This window comes from Myxocyprinus asiaticus, chromosome 43 (assembly GCF_019703515.2).
Source record: "Myxocyprinus asiaticus isolate MX2 ecotype Aquarium Trade chromosome 43, UBuf_Myxa_2, whole genome shotgun sequence".
Taxonomy (NCBI): domain Eukaryota; kingdom Metazoa; phylum Chordata; class Actinopteri; order Cypriniformes; family Catostomidae; genus Myxocyprinus; species Myxocyprinus asiaticus.
In genome coordinates, this window is record NC_059386.1 from 32093165 (window position 1) to 32113938 (window position 20774).

At 38.0% G+C, this 20774-nt stretch overlaps 1 protein-coding gene across 2 annotated transcripts in view; it reads left to right on the top strand.

Annotated features, from left to right (window-relative positions):
* The window catches only part of LOC127433297 (beta-adrenergic receptor kinase 2-like), an 80661-nt gene that overhangs the window by 9095 nt on the left and 50792 nt on the right, over positions 1-20774 (top strand). The window contains exon 2 of one of the 2 annotated variants that reach the window (XM_051685064.1): positions 8269-8345. In XM_051685064.1, the coding sequence (XP_051541024.1) occupies positions 8269-8345 (77 nt within the window). Of the gene's footprint in view, positions 1-8268; positions 8346-17094; positions 17143-20774 lie in introns of those variants that run through there. The other variant, XM_051685065.1, reaches the window with a different exon arrangement.

Consider the following 20774-nt stretch of genomic DNA (forward strand, 5'->3'; position numbering starts at 1 on the left):
AAGATCCAGAGCTGCGCACGCACGCAGGCCTAAACACTTGGTGCTCAAAACAAGATGATGGTAACAGATCAATAGGTAATTATAAGTAGAAAATGAACTTCAGACTTCACAAAACAAGAAGTTACCAAATGTAACAACAAAATCAACAATAAAAATGTTGTAGATCAACTTGCAAACAGTGAAACCATGCAAGCTCATTAATTATTCAAACCCGGTGTATTCTGGGAACACAAGCATTAAAGAGTTAAGTAAAAATTTTATATCATTAACCTGTGAAATTTACCTGAAAACTTTAGGATTGACACATGATGCATTGTAAAGGTAACAAACAATCTAAAATAATATTTTTAAGCTAGAGCATTAAGTTTTAAATGTTTGAAATGAGTACAAATGTTGAATTTACTTAATATTTACAAGTTCACACTAAAGCTAACTTACTCAATGTACAAAGTACTTATTTGTTAACCGTCATCGCTGTTTTGTTGTAACACAAATCACTTATTATTAGGTAAATGCGTGAAGACGCTGTGCTGTTATTGCGTCTGTTGTATTGCGACAAACATACATCTCTGATTTAAATCGGAGTTCTCACAAAATAGCACTGGGATGAGTGACTGAGAGATTTAGAGCCCTGGAGACCCTGCATGTTTCATGACACTGAGACAGCTCTACTCTAACATTATTGTGTAGGAACGCTCGTGCCACTAAGAGTAAACTTTTAGGGGCACAGTCAACTAATTGACTTAACTAATAATTTGTCACTCACAACATATAGATGCACAAGCATTAAAAATTACAAAAGAAATCAGAAACAAAGAATATACTTGACAAAGGACTCTAGGACTTTCTATGATAAACCTTTTTCAAATTCACTTGTTTCAGTAACATATTATGCTGTCTTCATGTGCTATTGAAATTATCATACTTCCCACTTCTGAAGTGGTAATTACGAGTATGTAGCGTTCAAGTGCTTTGTTGTCAGAAAAAACTTTAATTCTTATATATTTCTTGAGGAACCTTTATTTTGACACCAAAAATATTACTCAGCTTGCTGACAATAATGGAATTTTGGTCAAATACAAGCTATTTTTACAGTGTAAAAATGTACAACGTGCATCAAATGGTTGGTGATATACATAAATGAATGTGAACGAAACGGCAAGCAATAACAAATAGCTGTACTTAGAAAAATGAATAAAACTTTAAATTCATTACAGAAACCGTAGTCTCCTCTGCTGTATTGAAAGTTTACGACTCTGGTATCAAAATTATCTTGAGAGTTTTCCAGTCGTAATTACGACTTGAGGGGTCATTCATGTGCAAATTCCGAATGGGGAAACTTGTATTTACGATAATTCTGATAGCACGTGAAGGCAGTATTATTTCATAAACATTCCGATATATATGAAAATAGAGTATATTAATCAAACTTTCATAACTTTTTGAATGTACTGTAGTTTTAACTAATAATCTGTTAAGCAATATACACTCACTGAAAACTTTATTAACACTATGGTCTAGGGCTGGGCGATAGGACATTGTAATCGGATATCGACGATGTCTTGCAAAGATCATGATGCCGATTCCGAACAGACATGATTGACAATATCAGGAAATGGCAAAACCATGGATCTGGGAAGTCGGAAAATATATTAAAACGTGACCAGTGTTAAACTAGCACCCGCCAAATTTAACGAGGCTGAATCCAGTTAGCGAGCTCCTCCTCCGAATGTATTTCATGCGCAGGTAATTTTGCTCATCTACCCGCAACAGGTGGATGACCTGTAAGATGTCTCTGAGTGACACATGACAAGAAATGCTGTTAGTCACAAAGACTAAATTTGTAGGCTGTTAGTAATTTTCCATCTGGTGTCATTGAAGGAGGCTTACTTGATGGCAAATGGGGCCGTTGGAGACGGTAAATGTTTGGATTTGGGGAGGTGGTTAAATAAGATTTTTTATGATTTTAATGCTTTTTTCTTTTAGTTTAAAGTGCAATTTGAATTTAGAAATGTCTTAAGTTTTTTGTGTTTCAATATATTAATTAAATGTTTAAAGCAAAATGAATAGAGCAAAACAAAAATTCACTTACCCTCGGCAGGTGGGTTTACGATGTAATTGGAATTCGCGATATTTTTTAATGCAATTATCATTAAAATATTTTTACATATATCGCCCAGCCCTACTGTGGTCCTAATAAAGTGCCAGACGTGGTCTTCTGCTGTTGTAGCTCATCCGGTTCAAGGTTCGATGAGTTGTGTATTGTGAGATGCTATTCTGCTTATTACAGTTGTACAGAGTGGTTATCTGAGTTACCATAGACTTTCTGTCAGCTCGAATCAGTCTGGCCATTCTCCGTTGACCTCTCATCAACAAGGCATTTCCGTCCACAAAACTGCTGCTTACTGGATGTTTTTTGTTTTTGGCACCATTGTGAGTAAATTCTAGAAACTGTTGTGTGTGAAAATCCCAGGAGATCAGCAGTTAGAGAAATACTCAAACCAGCCCGTCTGGCACCAACAATCATTTGAATTGGTAATAACTCACCCTCCTGTGGCCACAGTGTCATGCTTTGAGGGCTGAGCAAGTGCTCATTCATTAGAGTAGTAGTGATTTTGAGCATGCTGCAATTACAAAAAGAACGGCCCTGAATCTAGGTATGATTGGCCAATCCGATCTGTTTTTTCAGAGCAACATTAGGGTGAGTAAATGATTACAGAATTCAGAATACTGAATTTTTGGGTGAACTATTAGGGAGGATAGTTTGTATAAAAGTAAGCTTATAGAACATTAAAGCAATTTAAGAAGGGAAGGACGTTAATAAGTAGAAGGTACTTTGTCACTTAACGGCAGAGAAAGTTGCGGCTTAGAGATAGCGCTGCTCTGCTACATTCTCCTCGGGCCAGTCCTGAGACTGCTGGCAAAGAGGTGAGACTTTGACAGCATGACTGGAAGTGTTTGAGGAGCTGGGGGGAGCCAGCAGAATTGTTTGACAGCGAGACGGGTAGAAGAGACTGGAGATTTTTTCAGTCACGTAGACGTTGAAAGGGGATGGACCGTGGGACACAACTGATGAGATTTCAGACAGACAGAGAAAGAGATGAATGCATCTGGGCGATTCACTTGAAAGAGAGAGAGTGCGGGTAGAGGATGTTGTGGTCAAATACAATATCTTCAGCAACTGTGCCATCCTGCATTTAAATTGCATCCATTAGTTAGTGGTTTTGTACTAGATACCACTTTTGAGATGCTAATAGGCCAGTTAATGTTTCATAATAATGTAGGCCAGATGATATAATATGAATGCACTGCCTTGGTAAAACATGTTGTCTTTAAAGGGGTCATGTCATACATTTCTTTTCTAATTTTTTTGTTTTACCTGAGGTCCACTTATAATATTAGTTAAGACTGAAACCTCAATAAACGACCACTGTTATGATTGGCCAACATCGTAGAACCCCTCGAATACAGCCATATATGTTTGAAACTCATTCATAGGAGAGAATGAACCAGCTCCACAACAACAAAAACTATATTTTATGGTTTGCGCATAATGCACAACAAACACAAAAAACCAATAGCATCAAAGTCAGTGAAACACATTGAATCTGAATGTATCAAACTGTTTACTTAAGCCCAGCTGCACCATAAACCACAAATATCAGGCCATGTCCACACTAATGTGGTTTAGTTTGAAAACGCCTTAATTTCGCTACGTTTTAGCCTTTCGTCCACACTGAGCTTATCGAAAATGCTCTCGCAAGTAGTTAAATTTGAAAATGGCATCTTCACGATGTAGTGTGCACAGGACAAACAGAGATATTTGAAAGTAATGAGGTATTGTTGTCATGTGATGCAGTCTTGTGAACCATTCGACACAAGACAATCAAGATGGCGGCCCATGTTGTAGCGCCGTTGTTGTTCTTGCTATCCAAAGATAGATTTTAAAGATAAATGTTACTTTGTACAACCTTCATTTTGCATTCCTTCAAAGGCAAAGGAAGGAACACGAGGACAATTGCGTTTCAGACCATACATGGAAATGATGCAGGGCCAGTCCAGTTTTTCCCCCCGCATGCGCAGTAAGAGGATTTAAGCATTTTCAGATGTTTCAGTGTGGCCAATTAAATTTTGGAAAACGTTTGAAAACGGCAATGTGGACGGAGAGCAAATTTATCTGGATAAATGTGGACATGGCCCAAAACAGTCATCACCAATTCAAAAGGGTACAGTAGTGTTTTTAACTCCCCTTAATCTTTAAATAACTGTTCCTTTGTTCACAAGCAATCAACACCAATCCATTAACAGCCATTGACCCAGAAAAAAAAAAAGGCACTCCACGTCAAAAAGGTTGCCGACCCTTGCACTACACTTTGCGCTCCATTCATGGGTTTTATTGTTGCAGGGAAGTGAGTAGATAATATATTTGAAATGTTTAAATATAACATTATTTGTTATAGTGTTGTCACGGTACCTAAATGTCAGTAGTCTGTACCGATACCAGTGAAATTTCACGGTTCTCGATACCAATTTTGGTACCACAGCATAAATATGCTAATATGACAATGTGCTATTGTACACACCTGTTTAGCCTATTTAAAAAGTTACTATTCAAAGTAAATAATACATTAAAAGAAATCCATGTTTCCTTCAAGTGTTTCTCAATCAAGGATCTATTGCTTAAGTGTTTTTAAGTAGCGCCCTTCTGAAATCTGTTTTATTCTTTACCAAATCATGTTTTCCTTTTTGTTGTTATTAGGGGTTCAAGCCCGAAGGGCTGAAACCCTATTGTAATTGTAAGGATTTTTATTTTTATTATTATTCAGCCCTAAAACTGATCATGCAGACCAAACCATAAGTGGTAGAGAGCTGAAACTTTGAGGGAACTTTAAGTTAAGCCAAAAGATGTAAACATTATTGTGGTGGTGGGGGCGTGGTTGAGCGCCGGCTTGTGAATGGAAAGCGAGATCAGGAGATGAGAACGGTAAGGATCATCACCTGGCAATGATTGTCTCTAACAGCTGTTTGTCATTACAGTGAGAGTTGGAGATGGGTTTTAGGTGTACTCGCACTAGGCAATCCCCCTTTGATCCCCAAAGTCCAGTTCGTTTGACTAGTGTAATTGCTCACTGAACCGTGCCTTAGCCCGCTTGAAGAGGTGGGCTCAGGCATGGTTCAGTTGGCTCAGGCACGGTACGCATCTAGTGTAATCGCTAACCGTGACCGAGCACGGAACTCGAAATATGACGTCAATGATGCGACTGAGCAAAGGGATCACTTTGGTCTATGGCATAAGTGCATTATTTACTGGAAATTTGGGCAGACGAGAGTATACAGGAACAACTGGATACAACACACAAGAACTCCGAGATATTTGGTCACATTTGCAACTACCTTCGTGCTCGTGGATACCAAAGAACCATTGAGCAATGATGTGACCAGCTGAAAAAACTGCGGGTTCAGTATCTAAAGGTACAGAATGCACTCTAAATCTGGCAGCTCGTCGGACGAAAAGGATAAATTCCAGTGGTACAACGCTGTCGACAATTAGGCATGTGAGAGGGCCGTGTGTCACCGCGCCCCAAACGACTCCAAATAAGCTGTCTTTTTTTAACGATGGACGAGTCAAAATAATTTTTTGTCATAATCAACATAATGCCACAAATGCTGTTGATTGCACTTGACTTGTATTAAAACCTAGAACATTCCTTTAATGCTCTCACATATGGATATGCACAATATTTTCTTTTGTCAGAAAAATTATGGCAAATATACTGTGAAAATTCAATAAAACTTCCAACTTTATTTATAGTACTCCAGACATCAGCACTGGCTGCTTTCGATAATATGTCAGGTCACTCACTACGGGGGTGCCAGTGTCTGATCCAGGATTGTAGGAGCGTGTTCGGGGACACCTGTATCTCCCCTGACCTGCACCCTGACTCGGCAGGGCTGTGGTTGGGTGATAATGAGCCCATGGAGGGGGTGCTAATTGATTCAGTCTCCCAAACTTGCTTCTCATTATCACCCTCTCCCAGAGCAGCCCAACAGTGCCCTCCTTTGGGAAGTGATGGGTGGAGAATTGAGCAGGTGGTTTTGGAGAGACCAAAACTAAGGCCGGGATTGGGTTGGAAGGGCAGCTTGGGAGGGTGACTTTATGAAAATACCTCCAAGACTCCCACGAGCACTCATACCAGTGTTTTCTGCTCGCGCTCGTGCACACACTCCATAGGTACACGAGTGAGCGAGCATTGACCAAAACAATAACGTAACATACAAAGAGGCTGAACATGATTCATCGGCATCATGCTGAAAGATGAAGTAGCATGATTAAAATTACACAGTTATGATTGTTTTACTACAAACTTTGAGACGAAACTAAAACTACTTATCAGCTAACATAGCATACTGATACACACATACAGCTACATACTACTGAACTATACCAGACAGTTTACTGTTGCACTGCAGTTATGTTGCACTATTGTATATTTTGTATTTCATATGTTGTACTACGATCAAGAAACCAGGGTATCTGCTTAAATTTATTCTGTATAACTGACTTTTAGTATAAAGAGAAGATCGTTGAAATTATTTTGAAAGTTACGAAGCAAGGTAGCTTGCAGTTTGTCAGCGTTAGCAGGCAATTCAGGGTTGGTTTTGATCCCCAAAACGGAACGAAGGTCCCTCCAGGAATGAAATGCCCTGCCGATGTTCACTCTAGTTTTCGCTCGACTGTGATCACGTTCCTGCTTAGCCAGACGGGATTCAATAGATAATTTTTTTTTTTTTTTTTTTTTTGGGCTTAACTCAGTGTTTGTGTAGGAGTCGGCGTTGTGCTGGGAGCCGGTCGTTTGCTGGATTCCATCTCTAAGATAACGTTACCTAGTGTTGCAGTTTGTTGTCGCTGTTGAATAGTGGAAGAGAAGCTATTACTGTCTGAGGCAAGGCTCTCGGGAGTGCGCATAAATGTCACATCCTTTGGATTTTCCTGGCAAAAGCGACCCGCTCCCTCCGCATGAAAATCAGTCTACAGGCTTTAATAGGCAACCTAGGAAGTCCGGGAAGGACTCACTTTTTAAGTTGCGTTACAAGCCGTTCACACATTGGCAAAAAAACCAAATTACATATTGCACCTTTAAGATGTTACAGATCTATAAACCTGTTCATATGACATGAGAATGGCATTGTACCGACTCTCTCTGTAAGTGAGCGACGAGTTAAATCTTTCCTGTTTATAATCAACAAAGCTGGCAGCACTGCAAGTGTGCGACGTTGGGGCAATCTAGTATTACCAGCTTTCATATTGTGGTGTTCCATCATAATACAGCACAAAGAAAGGCAGAAATAGTGCAATAAATAAATAAATAATGCCTTGTATGCAACCAGAACTGCTCAGCTGCAGGGTGAAGAGAAACAGTTAAACAGCTATTAGGCTATATCTCTCATCTCTCTAGCAGATTTAATAAATATAAAATGTACATAAACAATAATAATATAGTAATATTAATACTATAATATTAATAATATAGGCTACATAATAAGAAAATATTATCAGTCTATCTTTAATATGCATATTATATAAGCAAGTTTCTCAAGATTTAATTTGTTAAAAGTTTTAATTCATTTTGTCAACATTAAACTGACAATTTTAATGGAACTGTTGAGTATTGACTTGCACTCTTAAAGTGATAGTCAAAAATGAAAATTCTGTCATCACTCACTCACCTTCGTGTTGTTGCAAACCTGTATGACTTTCTTCCATTGCACTTAAAAGGAGATGTTATGGAAAATGTTAGGTTTAGTCACCATTCACTTTTATTGTATGTAAAGTAAGATGCAGTGACAGTGAATGGTGACTGAGTATTTGTCAAAGGGATCTGCCAAGAACAAGAACATAATGTTAGTCAGCACATGACTGCATCACATCATGCTGGGAAACAAGTGACTGAAGAGAAGGGCTGTAATGGAGACTGTATATTTAAAACAAACAAACAAAAATAAAAATGGAGGTAAGCAGTGAGAAAAATAGCCCCTGCGTGATATTTAAATTTTAGAATTTCTTTGTATTACAAATTGTATTCCCTCCAAAGCGCATTGCCACCCGGGTGGGGGGTTAATGGAGCATTTCCCCCTGCTGCAAGAGCTGAATTGTGTAGGAAACACTGACTCAAACCCAGCTGTCTCTTTCTTAGGTGAGATGGAGGGATTAAGAACTAAGATCAAATCATAATCCATTCTTTGTTTTTTTTTCATTTATTCACACAGTATTCGAAGTGTTATGCAGAAGTACCTGGAGGAAAGGGATGAACTGACCTTTGACAAAATCTTCAACCAGAAGATTGGTGAGTTTTCTTGAATCCTACATGAATGTTTAAACAAGATTTGTATTGCCAGTGAACAAGAGGTTCGATTTAAACATTCTTGATGTCATCATTTCTTGCAACACTCGTTCAAATATAATTACAGCTTTGGGGAATTACCGTTACTGAAGGGGGTGTAAGAATAATTCTTTGAAAAAGCGTCTAGAAAACACCAGGCATTTGAAGAGTATATTTTAATCAAAATGAAGTTAAATAAGAATCTTGTTGGATCTTAACGCTTATCTGTTTGTTCTTTGTAATTGCTGGCAGCTAAGTCTGCTTTTCTCTATTATTCACCTGAACAGTTAAACAGTTTGTCAAACGACCTGTTTCACAAATGCGTTTGTGTTGTGTTTTGATGAATGTAAATGCCCAAATAACCTCTTGTACATAAGTGAAAGCATGATTTTTTTTCCCACTCGGTGCTCAGAGCTGAAAAGACATTTGCTATGATGTGTGAAGCGTGAGCTGTGAAGGCACCATGGGAACATGGCAGGCAGACCCAGATTTTGATTAATTTTTACTTACTTCTATGACTGAAGTCCCAAGTGAGGATCTGTGCAGTAGTTTCTCTCTCTCTCTCTCTCTCACTTTCTTCTCTCACATTTCCTTCATGCATTATATGCGCTGATATATGTTATGTTGTTAAATGTTATGTTATTTGAGAATCTTGTCAGCTGTCATTTTAACTCTATGCGACCAACGCAATTAGAAAAGCCAGATATTGGGAATGGACCCAATTCTTGTTAAGTTTGCTGCTGTCTTTTAGACACTATTAAAATAGTTAAGTTAGGCCTGTTACGATAACTACTTTTGTTGGATGATATATTGTCCCAGAAAAAATTGCGATTAAACTATATTATTGTCATTTTAAGACCGTTTTAAGCAATGAACTTTTAATTCTTAAGAATATTCAGTCGCAATAGGGCTGCCCCTGATTAAAGATTTACCTAGTCGACTAGTAGTTGTTAGTTTGTCATTTGTCAACTAGTCGCATGTTTTTGATATTAATTTTATTAATTATATATATATTTTGGGGGGCATCAGAAAATGGTTTGAGTTCCAGAGCTGAGTAAGAATGTTATAAGTAACATGGCTAACACTTTTCTACATTACAGAGAAATACTAAACTGTAATAATGAGCCTTTAAAATATAAATTTTACAAGCGCACACGAAGCGAGCCGCAGCGACACCGGCAAAAGCGGGAATGAAAAACCAGCAAGGAGACTGTCTGAACATTTTGTTAATTTATAGAGAGAAATGCACATTAGGGTTGTGCCGACAGATGATGATCTCGGGGATTGATGATGTTCAGAGTGATTGCCAATAACTGTTGCCTTTGACGATGTCAAGACGATATTTGGCTTGTTTTCCCATTAATGTATTAAATGATCATTATTATTAAGCTATTATTATTATCAAATTAATATTACAAATAATTTGCCCGTAGACACACAGACACGCACTTGAAAAAACACACTTTTTGACAGAAAGAACAGATGACAGGAAAGCAGTCTATGCGCATATCTTAAGCGCTGTTGGAGGCGTGCAGTCTCGTGGAACACACACATGTAAAACGTTCTCACTCTTTCTGCTGAATTTTTGTTTTGTTGCAAGAATAGTATCATCTATGAGTGCTGCATATGACCTCAGACATCTCAGCTCAGGAGGTGCTTTGAGTTCAGTTCGCTTTATTTCCACAGAGCAGTTCATTGTGACCACAACTCTGCAGCCTATACATCTGTGATTAAAATATAAAATAATACAAAAACATGTTCACCTTGAACCGTGATTATCATCAACATTATAATTATTATTTTTACATTTATAATTGTTTTTATGTCTTCATTTGTGTAAGTAATTTTTCGCCATGATGTTAAGACGGATTCTTGCCTGACGGTAAATGGAAAGGTGATAATATATATTATTCTTTTATCACTTCATTATTTTAATTGCTTTTTCGTTTCATTTGGAGTGCAATTTGAATTTAGAAATGTATTTGATTTAAGTTTTTCATTTTTTAAATTAATTTAATTTTCAATGCAAAATCACTAAAGCAAGAATATTCATCGATCCCTCAGCCCAGGGGTTGCCGATGTAACTGGATATTGCAAGAGATATATATATATATATATATATATATATATATATATATATATATATATATATATATATATATATATATATACAGAGAAATGTAACTTGTAAAACCATCTTTCAAAAAGTTGAACAACACACTTTTTAATTGCAATTAATTTTTTTCCAGTTTCATTTGAATTTTTAGTTCAAATAAATGTTAAAAAAAAAGTTCAAAGTTTGAAATCAAGGTGTCTTGCTTTATTGTACGAATCCTGAGAAAGTACCCTGTTTATTTAATACTGTATGTGGGTCGTAACTGTCATAACAACATAACTGTGAACTATTATCAAGATTGAAGATTTATCAACATTTGAAAACTAATCAACAACACCACACCTTTACACTTACCATGTCTTCTCTAGAAACATACCTTACATTCCTGAAATGCTGATGTCCCAGCAGGATATCAAATATCAGATGGAACAACCCACCAAAAAAAATCATAATATTCATGACATAAAAATTAATAGTATTTGTTAAAATTACTTTTACCTCAACAATTTTTTTTAAATTATATATTATATGTGTTCAAAATGTTTGGTAACAGGTTTTTAAACGTTTCTCTTCATCCTGCAGCAGGTAGCTTTACACAAATTATTTTTTGCTGTTTCTGCAGTTCTTGTCGATGGTGTTGTATTATGACTTATGACGGAGGCTGCAAACCTGGATCGCTCTGACGTTACAAATAAACCCGGTATTTGTATCATTATTAAGGTTTCAATCAGGCAACTTGTCCGGTCGGGCAAGTAAAATTCACTTTGACTTGTCCCAGACAAGCGTTAATGTCGAGCCCTGAGTTGTATTGCCACTTTTCGTTGTCAATGTTTTTAAACAAAGTCGACATACCGGCTCGTTCACTTTAATGGGCTCTCGTCTCTCATTCGGCTTAAAGCCAAAATGTTCCCACACCAGAGCTCTGGAATGCGGCTTTGAAACCAAGTCCATTTGGACCTATTCTTCCAAACTTTCTGGCTGGAATTATGCAGTTGTCGGGAAAAACACCTATTAAAACACCTATTATCCAATATCGAGGTCAGCAAAAACGATCGAGGTCATGTCCATATATCGTATGATAAGTCGATAATGTAATTATCGTGACAGGCCTAAGTTAAGTCCGCATCTGACTATGTATGAACACACTTGAGTTTTATCCATTTTGGTCTTTGTTTTTTGTTTTGTTTTTTTGTGTACTGGACTAAAATGTCTACCTGTGCAAAGATACTGTAATACAGGCCCTCTTTTTCATTGAAGTCCCATGGAAGTACCTTTTATTGTAATACTTTACTGTAAAGGCACGATATACAAAAGTCCGGAAAAGTTCTTTGTTCAGGGGTAAAAAGAAGATCTAAGCAGCTGAGCAACAATATACTTTTTGTGAACATTCAGACACCCACCACACGGCTGTGGGAGGTGTTAAGAATAACAATTAAATATGAGAACGCTCAGTAAAACCTTAACCAATGTGACATTGAAATGTGTTAATGACTTTATGCCTCATTCTATAAGTAGAATTCACATGAGGTCAGCAAAAGAAGTTGTTTTAACCACTCGGTGATGATTTAAAGTAATATATATGCAGTAGAAAATGCTTCATTTGTCTTGTTTAAATTCTGAATTCATGGAGCTATTGAACTAACACGCTTTACGCAGCTATAATAAGCACCGATTACACTTTATTGTTACTTTATTATATGATGACACTGATACTACTGCTGATAGAGCAATATCTTACTTTAGACAGATGTGTGAATGGCTTTTGCTGGAGATGGAACATGAGTGAATGGGCACTTGAGTAGATTTGATTACTTTTGCAGACTAATAAAAAAAATTTAATAAAAAAAATGCTAGACATGGTCTTGGAAAATGTCTCTACACGAATGATGTAGGTAAATTTGCACCAGCTCACTAATAACTTTGCATGCCAATGTGTTCATATTGATGGATCTTGACTGACTGAACAAGATAAACAGAATTAGCTGTTGGCCTCAATGTACGTAGAGCTCCAGTTCACACTTTTTCCTAAAAGAGCGCCCCAGTGAGCTGTTACGAACCACCGAAACGAATGCAAAACACCTTTTTGGCCAGATTTTGTTCTAAATGATGTCACACATGTTCGTGCTCCGATTTCGTATAAAGTATATCGGGACCTTAAGGTTGTATACGTTAACATTAGTCATGTCAATAGTTAAAATGATCATGTTAACAATGTTAATGTTTTATATTTACACACATACATTTAAGTTCATTTTTAACATTAGAAGTTGTATACATTAACATTAGTTAACATAAAGTTTAGCTAGCATTGAATAGTAGTATGTTTATTAATGAACACTAACCAAGATTAGTAATGCTTTAATAAAAAAAAAAAAAATTATATATGTATATATATATATATATATGTATATATATATATATATATACACTATATATATATACACTATATTGCCAAAAGTATTCGCTCATCTGCCTTTAGACGCATATGAACTTAAGTGACATCCCATTCTTAATCCATAGGGTTTAATATGACGTTGGCCCACCCTTTGCAGCTATAACAGCTTCAACTCTTCTGGGAAGGCTTTCCACAAGGTTTAGGAGTGTGTTTATGGGAATTTTTGACCATTCTTCCAGAAGCGCATTTGTGAGGTCAGACACTGATGTTGGACGAGAAGGCCTGGCTCGCAGTCTTCGCTCTAATTCATCCCAAAGGTGCTCTATCGGGTTGAGGTCAGGACTCTGTGCAGGCCAGTCAAGTTCTTCCACACCAAACTCGCTCATCCATGTCTTTATGGACCTTGCTTTGTGCACTGGTGCGCAGTCATGTTGGAACAGGAAGGGGCCATCCCCAAACTGTTCCCACAAAGTTGGGAGCATGGAATTGTCCAAAATCTCTTGGTATGCTGAAGCATTCAGAGTTCCTTTCACTGGAACTAAGGGGCCAAGCCCAGCTCCTGAAAAACAACCCCACACCATAATCCCCCTCCACCAAACTTCACAGTTGGCACAATGCAGTCAGACAAGTACCGTTCTTCTGGCAACCGCCAAACCCAGACTCGTCCATCAGATTGCCAGATGGAGAAACGTGATTCGTCACTCCAGAGAACGCGTCTCCACTGCTCTAGAGTCCAGTGGCGGCGTGCTTTACACCACTGCATCCGACGCTTTGCATTGCACTTGGTGATGTATGGCTTGGATGCAGCTGCTCGGCCATGGAAACCCATTCCATGAAGCTCTCTACGCACTGTTCTTGAGCTAATCTGAAGGCCACGTGAACTTTGGAGGTCTGTAGCGATTGACTCTGCAGAAAGTTGCCGACCTCTGCGCACTATGCGCCTCAGCATCCGCTGACCCCGCTCTGTCATTTTACGAGGCCTACCACATCGTGGCTGAGTTGCTGTCATTCCCAATCGCTTCCACTTTGTTATAATACCACTGACAGTTGACTGTGGAATATTTAGTGGTGAGGAAATTTCACGACTGGACTTGTTGCACAGGTGGCATCCTATCACAGTACCACGCTGGAATTCACTGAGCTCCTGAGAGCGGCCCATTCTTTCACAAATGTTTGTAGAAGCAGTCTGCATGCCTAGATGCTTCATTTTATACACCTGTGGCCATGGAAGGGATTGGAACACCTGAATTCAATTATTTGGATGGGTGAGCGAATACTTTTGGCAATATAGTGTATGTATGTGTGTATATATATATATATATATTATTATTTATTTTTTTTTTTTTAAGTTCGTGATACCTAGTGCTTTAACTAATTGGGGGGGGCGGGCTGGGGGATTTATTCTCCGATGCTTGCTTTCTCCAACGATTCTGAATCGATTCTCAAAAATTCAGAATCGATTCTGAGTTCAATTTAAACTGCGGCAGCGAAGTGGTGCTTATATGCTTGTCGGAGACAGAGTGAGATGCTAAAAACTAATTGTTACATGTGCATATACTAAATCAAAGCGCACACTACAGAACGGAACACAGACTGAATGTAGGGCTGGGCGATATGACGATATATATTGTGCCGACGATATAAAGTGTCAACCGATAGATTTTGCTATATCACGAGATGTAAATATCCATGTGCGCATGGGCTTATCTATCAGTGGCCAGGGCTTCATGTGAGACAGAGAGAATTGAAGAAACATGGACAGGGTTTTTCCGGCATTTGAACATTTTTCTGCGAATGCCCAAGCAACTTTAATGACCTTCATTGCGCATATGGTGTGTTAAAAGTGCTAAATATTCTTCTCATCTGACACGCAAATGTTTCATGTGACTGTGTCGCGCGCTGTCTCTGGAGCTCTGAAGTGCGCGCGAATCCAGCAGGCTGTCCGATATTTGTGCTCCAGAGACCGGAGAGCTCTGAGTGGGATCATTTTTGCTACTCAATCATTTTATGCCCAGGAAAACCCCAAATGGAGAACGAAATCTCCACAGAATGGGACAACACCCAAGCAGGAAATGAAGATGAGCTTGTTATTAAAACAGGTACGTCATCTGTGGTTAACACGACGATAATCATTCGTAATACAAGCAATCTGTTTCACCACCTCAAAATGAAGCACGCAAAAGAATATTATGAAAACCAAAAGATGAACTCTGCATTAATTTGGTCATTTATTTATTTATTTTGCAAAAATGATATTTATTTGATATTTATTTTCATCAGATTTTTTTTTTTTTTTTTTTTACTTGTGTTTTATTTTCTTTGTCTTATAAAGTTTATAATAATAGTAATAATATTGGTCAACAATATTTTAAACTGAAATGTGGCATACTGTTATATTTAGCATTTTGGTAAGGTTGATTTTTATTTATTTACTTTGATATTGTTTGTCTTGTTCCAAATAAACAGGATGTAGTTTCAATTTATAAAGTATTTAATTCACTGACTGGACGTCCAAAAATAGGCATTACAATATGGTTATTTTCTATACAAACCAATTTTTATTGATTTTCTAGAAAACTTTTACAATATCATGATATATATCGTTATCATGATGTAAAATTACTCGTATCCTGATATAAGATTTTGGTCAAATCGCCCACCCCTAACTGAATGTATCAACCACACGACAGTCATACCAGACTGAAACTACAATCCCGAAGTTCATTCACAAACTCAAGCATATAGCAACTGGAGAGTTTATTCATGATAATGTGTCAACAAACAACATGAAAGACGGGCTTGTGCCATTATTGCACTAATTTGCACAGAATGGAAAAAACAGCTGAACATAATGATGAGTGAAATGTTGGTGATGTTTTTATTTTCTAATTATTTTTTTGTCCCCTTCTTCCCAATGCCTTTTTTCTCCTCTTGCCCTCTTTATATTTTTGGCTGTTGCTCATTGCCACTCTCTCGCTCAATGGAACAGTGCGCATACAAGATGCTTGCTTGATTTTCTTAAGCAGCAACCCCGCTATTTGTGCCACTTTACTATCACCTGTGGTGTGGAAAAGAGAAACTGACATCTGCACTCTCACAGATGCAGCTATCTCATGTAGCCATCCTGGACCAGCAACCGAAAGTTGTGGTTATATTTATTGGCTAGGGATCCATTAATTCTAAATGAAGATTTTAATACTCATTAATACAGAGTGTGTATTGATAAAGAAAATTGATGGACGTGATGCATCGAGAATAGTTTTGTAATCGGATCATTACCCTTTGAATCATAATCGAATTGTTAGGCCAGTGAAGATTCACACTTCTATTAACTAATGTTAAACATTTTAATTAATGTATGTAAATAACAGATGAATAGTTAATGTACATTCAGATTGTTAGAAATGTCATGGCACTTCATTCATAATCAATTTGTTATTTATAATTTAAGCAATATGTTCAGATTAATGTTATATGATATAACAATATCCATTCCTGCTGGGTTTCCAGGGCTTTTCTGTGACAATTGTTTTGGGTGGCAATTGTTGCGATTTGAAGGCAGAACTGCTTTTTTTATTTATTTTATTTTATTTTTTTTATCTGTAGATACGGCAGAAACATCCTACATGAAAACATAGGCATATTTTTAGAATAGCATACTTATGTAGTAATCTTACTATTGTTGCAACACTATAGAGTGTAAACCCCTATGACTTTCTTCCATGGAACACAAATGAGATGTTGGGTATAATAGCAGACTCAGTCAACATTCACTTTCATTGTAAGGAAAAAAGATGACAGGGAGTCATGATTGAGACTAACATTCTGCATTCTAACGTCTTTTGTGTTGGATGGAAGAAAGAGTCACATATGTTTGGAACAACATGAGGGTGAGTTTTTAATGAATTATCACTAAGTACTATCTCTTTTTTTAGTAGGACATCTAGATTTACTGCAAAACACTGATGTTTTTATCAAGTCACTTCCAGCTTTGAAGTTCCTACTCTCGCTGTGATCCACCTAGTCATATGAGACCTAATAGGGAGCAACAAGTAGCTTTTACCATTAAAATTGCATGAGAAATTAAAAGAAATAAATCTTGCTTAGCAGGAGGAGATGTAGAGAGCAACATGAAGATGAAAAGCCCAGGCTCAGTGGTGTCTGTCGACCAAGAACGAGTGATGAAAGTGCCGTCTCGTTCCAGTGATGTGATTATTTTTGACAGTCAAGACCATGAGGACATTTGCAGGGTAAAACCGAGTGTTTGCTTTATGACTACAACATTAGCAACAGAACTCGAATTTACTGGAACATCTGGAATTATCTAGATCGGTGGTCAGTAATCTTTTTGACATGGAGTGCTATTTTTTATTTTTCTGGTCAATGACTTTGCTTATTTGATTACGGATCATGAAATTGTGTGGAATCTTAAATATTTTTTATATTATGTCATTGGAATCATGTAAGCAACAGCGAGAGAGGAGCAGACTATTTTATTTATAAAAAGTTTTTTGCACCTGCATTCCAATATACATCTTGATGTTATCCTTCATCATGATCACGCAGTGTGTTTTCATCAGCTGAATGGGAGTGTGAAGAGACTCGTGCTGCGCGTGCAAGCCATTCACGCATCACAAGCGGATCAACTATTATTTAGCTGCGTGATCATGTGGAAGGATGCATCAAGATGTAGATTGGAATGCAGGTGCGGAATTTCATATAAATAAAATTATCTACTCCTCTCTCGCAGTTGCTGGCATGCCAGTGATTACCCCTCCGCGTGCTAATGCTGGCACGCGTGCCATAGGTTGCCGACCCCTGATCTAGATAATGCTGTCTATACATGTTATAAAATGATTAGTGTGAAAAGCATATCTAAATATTAACTTAATGGAAAGAGGTTTGTTTAGCCATTAAATCCTGTAAAATTACTGGAGAGAAGGGTTAGACTGTATAGTACTTAAGAATTTGCATTACTTTAGAATTTCTTGGAAAATGGTCTGTTGGATTGTGGTGCTTGCTTGGTGGTTACCAGGACATTGCTATGTGATTGTGTAGGTGTTGAGTGGTTTGTTGCATGTTCCTATTTGGTTGCTAGGGTATTCTGGGTGGTTGCTAGATGGCCGCTTACTGGACCAAGTCAAAAGAGCCCACCCCTAATTCTCTATAGCCGCTTTTCCACTATCGGGCCAGTGCAAGCCAGGGCTGTCAACTGGCCAGCCTGGGCCAATAGCCTGCGAGACCAAAATCGATCTGCGTTCCCACCATCAGGCCAATAGCCCACAGCGTTGCCCTAAAATCTGTCCTTAATAAACCGCCCTGGTTCCACTCACCCTGCCAAGTTCACAAGCAAGAGGGAAGCTCAATCTGAGGTATAATGTTATCTAGTAATCTAGAATATCGAGTTTATATCGAATGTAAAGCTTGCTAGCTAGCAAGATAAGTTAGCGTTGACAACTCACTGACTGTAACTGCCATGGTGTCCCAGCACACCGTCCATGATTTCGAACTATGGGAAGTTTTTTCTTTGGGCACTGCTTTGTCCATTGTGCGTTTTAATGGATTTGTACTGTGCCCACAATTTTGATATTTTTCCCGAACCCATTGTATCTGGCAAGTTCGGCGATCTTGGTGCTGAAACTTCTCACCCGACTCAGCGAAACTCCACATTTGACACTGATCTCGCCTCAATCCCCAGTTGGCCTTGTTTGGCCCAAGGGTAGTTGGCGGGCCAAGGGCCATTGGCCGTTGGCCCCAAGGAAGCATGAAGGAGCCCCGGAAGTGACAGTGGAAACACAGCTCGCACTGGCACGCACTAGCACAACCTCATTTGGCCCGATAGTGGAAGTGCGACTTAAATCAGTCAGCTACATCAATGCAAATACCTTTAGTAAAAATTTTGCAATTAAACAATAACAATTTAACAAAATATTATATGAAATATAATATCATACTTATTGATTAAATACATTTTTTTCATTTTTAAAAAGCTAAAATGTGACAAATGATGAAAAACTAATAAGATATAATTAGTATATTAGTATATTTTTATATTGTATCTAGTTACAAGGTCCCCAATATAATTAGCAGCATTAGCTGGGAGAGAATATATTTAATATGTTAGCAAAAGGGACATTATAACTAAAATATACCCATATGAATCAATATCAAACCGAAATCGAATCAAGAGCTTGTGAATCGAATCGAATTGAATCAGGAAATCTGTATCAATATCTAGCCCTATTTAACACTTTAAAATATTATTTGTGACGTTTTATTTACTTACACCAGAAGCCCTCCCATGTGACATCATGTCCTGATCACGAAATTCAGGCATACACGGCATACATTTTTCAAAATCACACTGAGGGGTAATTAATTGTACGCAAGCAACAGCGAGTGAGGAGCAGGCTATTTTATTTCGCACCTGCATTCCAATCTACATCTTTATATAATCCTTCCTTATGATCACACAGCGTGTTTTCATCAGCTGAATGGGAGGCTAAACACTATTAAAGTGTGACGAGACTCACGCTGCGTTTGCAAGCAATTCGTGCATCACAAGCCGATTTCGTTGAATCACATCTGCAAAATCCTTAAACTTTATTTCCAGGTTTAATTTATATTTTGAATAGACTCAGGTTTTTGAACCAAACGATGTGGGATTGTTTTCTCTTTTAATTGTTTAATGTAATTTTGAGTGTGACCATGGTTTAAGGAGGGTGTACCTGTTTGCTGGATTAGAAATCTCAAAGATTAATAGTGGTGTTTTCCTTATTACATCACGTGTTGTTCTGAAAGCAAAAAGGAACAAATGAAACACGGAATGTAGGCTGTCATCCGTGCAGACTGACTGAAGCAAAGCGGATGCGTTTACTCGCGCGATTAACCAAAAGTGTAGTGCTGCTGGCTCATGATTTGCGAATGGCTTGCACGCACTGCACGAGTCTGTTGGGTATAATGCAGTCTCGTCGCATTTTAACTTTTAGTTTAGCCTCCCATTCAGCTCATGAAAACATGCTGCATGATCATGAGGATTACATCAAGATGTAGATTGGAATGCTGGTGCGGAATTTATATAAAAAAAATTGTGTTCTACTCTCTCATCGTTGCTGCCGTGTCAGTGATTACCACTCTGCATGCCATAGGTTGCCGACCCCTGCCATAGATTAACACCCGCGGAGCACAGCAGATCTGTCTTGAAATGTTAAGTTATCGTTAAAATCAATTTGACTATGGAGAAAATTTATGGGATTTTTACTTCTGGAACCAGACTGTTGCGCTTCACAGTGTTGCTTGCCTTATTAAGCAACACTAATGACATAACCCACAACAGTGTTACAGAGACCAGAGTTCCACCTTCTGCATATGTTGTTTTTGCCATGAATTTTCACTCATTGTTTAATGTAAATAGATTTTCCCCTGTCATTTAAACTCTGGAACAGTTACCACTTCTCATCCTGACCAGCCATGTGACCAGCAGTAACAAGCAGCCGTGCTGCCACATCTGTTCAGCGCGATGGGAAAAAAAGCTTCTAGTTCCTTCTTTGTGACAGACAAGCGTAACATTTCACCTTTCACTGCTAGCATTGTTCTCTGTCTCTCTACTCTCACTGGTTGCACTAAAACATTTCCATTTTGTCTCCATCCTCCTCAAACTCTTCCAATATCTACACATAGGAAAGATCCTGCATTGTGAATTGCGAGCACACATGTTCTGCAGATCGATAGGCTTGTCGCATTGATGCTTTGACATATTTATTAAAGTCTTTGTCCTATCTGGGAAGTAATGGCTTAGTGTAGTAAATAACATGGAGCAATGGTAAAGCCAGGCAGCAGAGATAAACGTTTAGCAGGACGACATTGGTGTATTGGGGAATGT